The sequence below is a fragment of the Helianthus annuus genome, chromosome 11, assembly GCF_002127325.2.
Source record: "Helianthus annuus cultivar XRQ/B chromosome 11, HanXRQr2.0-SUNRISE, whole genome shotgun sequence".
NCBI lineage: Eukaryota > Viridiplantae > Streptophyta > Magnoliopsida > Asterales > Asteraceae > Helianthus > Helianthus annuus.
The window spans coordinates 105,536,750-105,544,646 of record NC_035443.2 but is presented as its reverse complement, the minus strand read 5'-3'; the positions used below and the strand labels follow the sequence as shown (position 1 = coordinate 105,544,646).

Here is a 7,897-nt window from a genome sequence, read left to right as displayed (position 1 = left end):
GTTTGTCTAGCTTGTTATTGGGTATGACCCGACTTGGATCATAACGTACTAGCCACATCAATTTAATATGTGTCTTGGGCATACAGAGTCCAACAGCAATAAGGAAAAAGAGATCAATTAATGTGTAGCTAATACATTAATAAGTGAAATGGCCTAGGAAGCACTCAAACCTGTAACGCGTATTTCATACCGGTCCTTCCGGTGGAACGACATAGTCACCACATGCAGCCACACGCTGGCTCATGTGTGGGGCTCGCAACACCCGATAGATCTATCACTCATGCCTCACGGTCCTTATACAAGGATTAATGGTCTTACGATAATAGCCTACCCATTCACATGATCTAGGTAAAAACCCTCCTTACGCTAAACATACCATGTATAAAAGTGCTCGTAATCATAGTAACATGTATTTCACCCCCGCAGTTTAAAAAAAAGCTGAAAACAATTAAGAGAAAAAGGGGGACATGAACTCACCGAAGTGCGTCTCTAAAAAGTATCTCCCAGTCGACCTGCTGTGCGACGACCTACACGTACTAACTTCTATTAGACGGACGGCCGTGCCTTAGCTTAAGGGTTAATGTCTTTGGGAAATAGTTAGGCAACTATTTCGTAATTACACTTCAGAATTATTTGGTAAATATATTCCTTCCCAAGGATGGGGGTTTTAATACATGTGCGTTTATACAATTCCAAGACTTTATTATTAAGTCCCACTTAATAAATATACTCTAATTCTTTTGTCCAAAATATTCTTTCTCCAAAATATAAATATCTTTCTCAAAAATATTATATTTTATTTCATTTGTCTAAAATACTCTACTTCCAAAATATAAATAATTTTTTCCCAAAAATATTATATTTATTCCATATAATTTTTCCCCAAAATAACACTCGTCAAAATACACACTTATGAGTATTTTCTAAAAATGTGTGAGTTATGTTTAAAGATCAGGTGGTATTAATAATACCGTTGTAACTTAATATTTATTGTGAAGGCGTTCGTATTATTTTGGAGTTGTTAACATTCGGTAGTATTATTTTTACTCTAAAAATAATATTTAGATAGTTTGCAAAATAATCACAAAAATTTACGCAAGTGTTGTTATGAAAAATATATATTCTAAATATATATATTTAAGCAAGTTTATTTTGTGAAAATCCCACCTCCGACACTTAAAAAGTTTTGTAATAAAAATCGTGGCGAAAGTTATTCGGGAAAACAAGTTAAAAATATAGTTATAACACTTGTGATAAAAATATTTACAAGTGTTAGATTTTTGGAAAAATTTCGCCAGAGTTTCCCCTGTAACTGGAGGTGGCCACGCTTTCAAGCGTATCATTTTCTTTTAAAATTCAAATCAACAATTTTCTCAATCAACAATAAACAATATTCAAACCATCAAACTAGTCAAAATAGATATAAATCGCAATAATACATGAACTTGTGGTTTATCCAAAATATGTAGTAACTTTCCATTGCTTTTAGTGGATCTTTGTATAAATCAACTTGGTTTCTTGAGAGTCTCGTTTTTAAAGAAAATAAATTTCCACAACTTCTTGTCAACATTCACAAAAATAGTTCTTTTGTCAAAACTTTGTGTTACACAAGTGTCTACACACTTGTGTGTTTACAAAAATCACTCTTGTTCATGTAAAACCCGGTTTAGAAAATATGATTTCTTTTGACGCTTGGTCCTTTGAAAATACCACTTGTAGATCCGTAGGTCTACTAGTTTACAAGTCTATTTCATAAGAAAGATTGTCTTTACACAAGTTCATGCTTGATATGTAGTAGTGTTCATCATTTAACCACTTTCATATCTAACATATTCTAGGTCATGTTTCATGGACATGACTTAGCCGGGTTAGATGACGATCCGAGCTACTACTAGCATAGATCAACACTAAATAATCACAATAAAACAAGTCTTACAAGTTTTACACAACTCTATTGCTTTTATCCAACATGTTTACCATTTTAGCAAACTTTTAGCATGTAATCTTGTATGTTCATGATTTTTAACCAACAAAGTTCATTTTAACCACTTTAGAATAGATCAAGAAGGCGTTTAGAGTCACTTACTACTAGCTCGAGGCTAGGGAAGGAAACTACTTGGAAATCGAGTGGATAAAAGCAAAGTAGTGAGGTCCTTAGCAATCCGAGTGCACCGGGCTTCCTTATGCGCGATCCTTAACCCTTGTATGTGCTTGGAATTACTTGATCAAAATCAAAAAATGGTTGGAGGTGGGGCTTGGTCTTCGGCCGAGACTACTAGTGAGGGAGAGAGGAGAGTGATTTTGATAAGTGGTTTAGTGAATGAAATGGTTAACTCCTTAGACATACTTATAATCCATGCATCCTTATTAACCTTTGGTTAAGATGTCTTCTAGATATAAGACATAAATGAATAAAATATACAAATGTGTAAGGGTTTGTCCCACATGGGACGATTTTGGTTAAGGGGGGGGGGGGTTCATAGTTCATTTCCAACTAAATGGTTAGACATTAGTTAGTTAATTAGGAGGTTAAACCGGTTACTAGCATGTAGTAAGTTGTAACGGGTGTTAGGGTATCCGGGGACCCTAACAGGCTTAAACAAGGAAAAATAATGTTAATGACAATATTTTTATGTTCTGGGTATAGTTCGGTTGTTTGGTTGGATAGTGATCCAAAGTACTTAACAAAGCTTTAAAGTGTCGTTAATACTATTTTTAGTGACACAACTTATTCCCGGCACTTTGGAAATTGTCTGGTAATATTTTTCTCATGTTTTGGCACTTTATTAGTTAGCTTAGTGCTGAATTTTTCATTTAAAGTGCTGAAATTTTGTACTTAAAGTACGTTTTAGGCACATCCGGTCACTATAATTATCACCTAGTTACGCAGTTCTACAACCCTCTTATCCCTACACTCTCTACTAGTGTAGTAGACTATCTCTGGCTCATACAGGCCTTAGAGGCAGTGTCTGCCTGGTGCTGGCTATATCAGCGTGTTAAATGGGTTATCCGTTCATTGTGCTACAGTGCTTTTGTGCATCAAGGTTGTCACTAAAGTTCTGTATGTAAATAACAGAGTAACAGCAAATAGAGTATGAGGCATGGTTATATATATTTCAGAAATCATGTAGAAGTTTATTTACAACTGTAAGCAAGCACAGTAATTGAGCAGTAATTAAATATAAATTAATCGTACGGATACCTGATATTTTTAGGGTTGTCACAACCTACTTAGACTAGTCTCTTATACACATACATACCGTATATATATATATATATATACATATACATATGTAATATTGAGTAAAAATTGGTATTTAACCGGTTACCGGGTATTTCATCTAGCGTTTTAACCCATTTTAGTGCGTTTTAAATTATTTTTAACGCTCTATAAAAATAAACTCACCAAAATATTACTGAACAATATTTTGTTTGCCTGGTGTGGCTATGTTGCCGGTATTTGGCAGTATGCTCGCTGTGCTGCGCGGTATGCGCTTATAATCGCAAAAATAGGAATTTAAGCGTTTTTATTTATTTTTATCATTTTATAAATATAATCACACAAAATTATCACTGAAATAATTACCAGTTGCCTTGAGTGGCTGTGTTGACGGTATTTTGTCTAATGCGTGCAGTATCGCGCGGTATGCTCTCAAACTCGAAAAATAGAGTTTCTTAGCGTTTTAATTTATTTTTCCTCACGAATATGATTAAAATTACTATTCTAATCATAACAGACTATTTTTAGGACTTTAACACTGATCGGGTGGTCACCGACGTTCGTTTCGCATTTTAACCGTTACGCGATAAGCGTTTATCTTATCGTTGCCAACATAATGTTTACCAAGGTTTAAATTTATCAACTAATTAAATTTAACATATAAACATCATAATCAGTCAAATACAATCTTTTATCTATTCACAACATGTGATACAGTTGTACGGTACGACCTGAAAAGCCGGGTGTCACAGTCTCCCCCTGTTTAGGAAATTTCGTCCCCGAAATTTTTACTCTACAGGTTTTGTTGAATATGGTCTCGTAGTTTCTGCGAGAAACTTTGATTCTTACAAAGATTCTTCATAGATCTATATTACATATATTCTCATTTCCCTAATCTCACGTCTCAACGCTCTCTACCTTTTCCAAGGTTCAACATTTACAAGTACTTAATCAGGAAAGGTTAAATCAAAGTTCCACCATTTCGGGTTTAACGTACGTATATTTACATGTGCGTTGCCCTATACCTAAGGTAGTTTGAGTTTACACACGATTGATCCATCTCGAGATGGGCTCTCGAAAGTATCTAATCTCATGAACTCGTTTTCTTTCCTTCTTGCATTTATTTCAGATATCCACGAATTGCACAATAAATAAATCGCATATACTACGAGAATTCTGTAATCGCCTCTCCGGTTATCAACATAAATCTTCTAGCTATACGTACTACTTCTACGGTACTTCGATAAACTTCCGTTTATCTCCTAAATAAATCTCTACAAAGAATAAAATCAGTGTATTATCCATTATACACTTTCTCAAACTGGACACATGCAACACATCATGCACACCACTCAATCCTTATGGTAGCTTGATCCTATAAGCAACTGATCCAACTTAAGGTGGGCTCTTGAAAGGACCTAATCAATGTGGCTTAGCTTTTCCTTTCTCTGCTAACTTAATAACATCCTTTTAAGGTAACTCCTACAATAGAACCAAATCTTCGATCTGAAATCGCAATATTTTCCTTCGATTATCCATGTAATCCTTCAGTTGATCAATTGGCGACTTTTAACCTTCCCTTGATCTAGGCAAACCCTGTCGTTGGTTTCCTGGATAAACTAGGGTCTAGTTAATTGTCTTTTGCCACGTTAGCTTAACAAAGTGGCGATCGACATTTCCATCCATTTAAGACTTCAAACTGAGTAACCTAGATACTAGCATGATAACTATTATTGTAGGATAACTCTGCCAAAGGCATGAGAGCATCCTAACTTCCTTCGAAATCCATCGCACACGCTCTCAACATTTCCTCCAAAGGTTCGAAAAGCTTCCTCCTAATTTTCTGTCCAATCAATCCTTTTTTTCCTTTTGGGGTTATTAGTGTCGAAGGCTGTACTAATTTAGAGAAATTTTTAATAATTCTCCGGTAGCACCCAGCTAGTCTTATGAATCGTCGTACTCCCAACGGGGTCTTAGGCGCTTCTCAACACCTGATTGCTCTGATCTTAGACGGATCTACATGCATTCCTTCCTTATTTCTTATCAACTCCATAGTCGACTTCAGATGTTACTTATGATTCTCCTTGGTTCGCGTATAAGCAAGTATGTCGTCGATGAATATTATCACGAATTTATCTATTTAGGGTTTCCATACCCTGTCTATGAGATCCATGAATATAAATGGCGCATTAATTTAGTCAAAAGGCATGACTAATAACTCGTAATGGCCATATCGTGTTCGAAAAGCAGTCCTCGGAATATCTTCGTCAGCAACCTTCAACTGATGATATCCTGATCGTAGGTCGATCTTCGTGTAATAGCTGGATCCCTGTAGCTTGATCGAACAAATCGTCAATCCTTGGTAAAGGGTACCGATTCTTGATAGTCAACTCGTTCAGCTCTCGGAAATCAACACACATCCTGAAGGATCCATCCTTCTTCCTCACAATAAAACAGATGCACCTCAAAGCGGAAAGCTTGATCGAATGAAACCCTTCTCTAGTAGCTCTTGAAGCTGATTCGACATTTCTATCATTTCAGATGGTGCTAAATCTATAAGGAGATTTTGCAACTGGTGCAGCACCGGGTACCAAATCGATTCGGAATTCTATTTGTCTCATAGGAGGTAATCCAGGTAAGTCTTTTTAGGAAAACTTCTGGATAGTTGTAGACAATAGGAATCTCTCCGATATTCCTACATTTGGCCTTCATATCCACCACATTAACAAAGAACGCAGGATAATCTTCTCGCAACAACTTGAGCATCCTCATAATACCGACGACTCTCATTCCTCAAGACTCGACACTCGACACCCGATCGGTCAGTTTCCGTGAACAACTACCACCTCTCTACCGTCAGCAGGACGAGATATCCTAGCTAGCTTCTTCAAGCGATAATTCCCACTTCGTTCTTGGATAATCAATCCATTCTTACATCTGCGTCAAAGCTCCCCAGCTCCACTAGAAATAAATCGACACTAGAACTATGATCACCTACTACAACCACGAACGACCTCACTAGTTTCTATCAACTTACCAATTACTAGTTCGAAACAAAACTCAAGTCAGCTTTGGTATTAAAAGTATCAACATAGATTGGTTTTTGATTCGAAACATACCAGTAACAGTAGCAGGATTTCCACATGCCTTCCCACCACTCGCCTCGATGGCTTTGCCCATAGCATTCTATCCTTTTAGTTTCGGGCAATCTCTTTTGTAGTGTCCTTGCTCACCACACACGAAGCATCCTTCGAGCGTAAATCCATCCAATGTACTCTTAGCATAACACTTGGGAGTTACATATCTGATTCGGCCACATCTGGTGCACTTCTCTTGTCCATCACCGTGAGTCTTCTTCTCAGGACTACCTCTACCATCTCCGTCATTATCTTTTCCCGATTCTCTAGGGTTAGCTACACATGCTTTCTCCAAGCTATGTTTCTTCCCACGTTCCTCTTCGAGATTCTTCTTTGAGCTCTCAGGCTTGCGCTTCTTCGAATCTCCAGTTCTAGGTTCGGAACGCTAAACTAATCGAATAATTGTCTCATTATTTTACTGTTCATATGGTTAATGAAAATCAGGAATACGTTCCAATGAGATCATAACACATGAACTACTAAAACTTTCCGATCATTATTTTACCTGCAGGGTTTCCAATCTGCGTCCCACCAAAACCATGCTTGTGAGCACCGCATCCACGTTCCTGGCCATCATTCTAGTTAGCATTACGCTGTTCTAAGGTAGTATTAACGTGTTGGGCTATGAGTTGTGACAACTCTTCTGGTGTGGCAGGTAGTCCAGTACCCTGTCTAGCTTTTGGCGGCATTTTTGTCGTTTCTATTATTTACAACAATAATAATCATATAAGACGATAACCAAAAATAATTCAATCATTAAATGTTAGTGGACCAAACATTGCACATGTATAATATCCACATATTAATGAGAAAAATTTTAAAGCCAAAAGTAAATCATTTGATATTACCATAGAAATTTACAAACTTGTTTTTAGTACAACCCAACCATCCTTGGTATGTCTACATCAACACCTATAACAAGTTTTCACACAAATTTCTACTTAATATCACAAAAATATATAAATAGCATGTAGGCCCCAAACAAAAGTACCAAAAATTTTCTAACATAACAACCATAAACAAACAAACAACAACTAACGCCTAACATTTCATCCCCATAAAATCTAGCATCTTCCTGACCAGCTCCTCCAGATCCACTATCCTCCAATGCATCTGGTCCATTGCACTGTTATCCAAATCCTTCAACTCATTATACCAGTCCATTTGCCCCTCGAGGTCCTTCATCTTACCCTTGGTCGTATCCAGGTCTCCGCGCAAGGTGGCAAACTGTCGGTCACAGTGGCAACATCGATCTACCCAAACCCCTTTCTACTTCTTAGAAGCAGATGCCGTCTCAGCGTGTGATGTAGATGCAATCTCCCCAGTAGGCCTAACCCTCTTCCTACGGTGATAATACACTAATAGAGGCGTAGTAGGTGTGCGTGACTCTAAGACAGGTAAAGATGACTCTGACAAAACAGGTGGAGGGACCTCAGCGATAGACTCGATCACAGTGGCAGGTGGAACAACTGATGGATCAAATGGTTGAGCTATGACAATAGTGGCGTCCACCACTGGTGCAATACTAAGAGATCCTCCA

At 37.4% G+C, this 7,897-nt stretch overlaps 1 protein-coding gene across 1 annotated transcript; it reads right to left on the bottom strand.

Moving 5' to 3' along the window:
• Positions 1-6,406: 6,406 nt before the first annotated feature.
• On the bottom strand, positions 6,407-7,542 carry LOC110875850 (zinc finger CCHC domain-containing protein 9-like). The gene is made up of 2 exons (XM_022124044.1): positions 7,438-7,542; positions 6,407-6,742 (listed from the first exon to the last, which is right to left on the bottom strand). Exons 1-2 carry the CDS (start codon positions 7,540-7,542, stop codon positions 6,407-6,409), a joined length of 441 nt encoding a protein of 146 aa, XP_021979736.1.
• Positions 7,543-7,897: the final 355 nt, after the last annotated feature.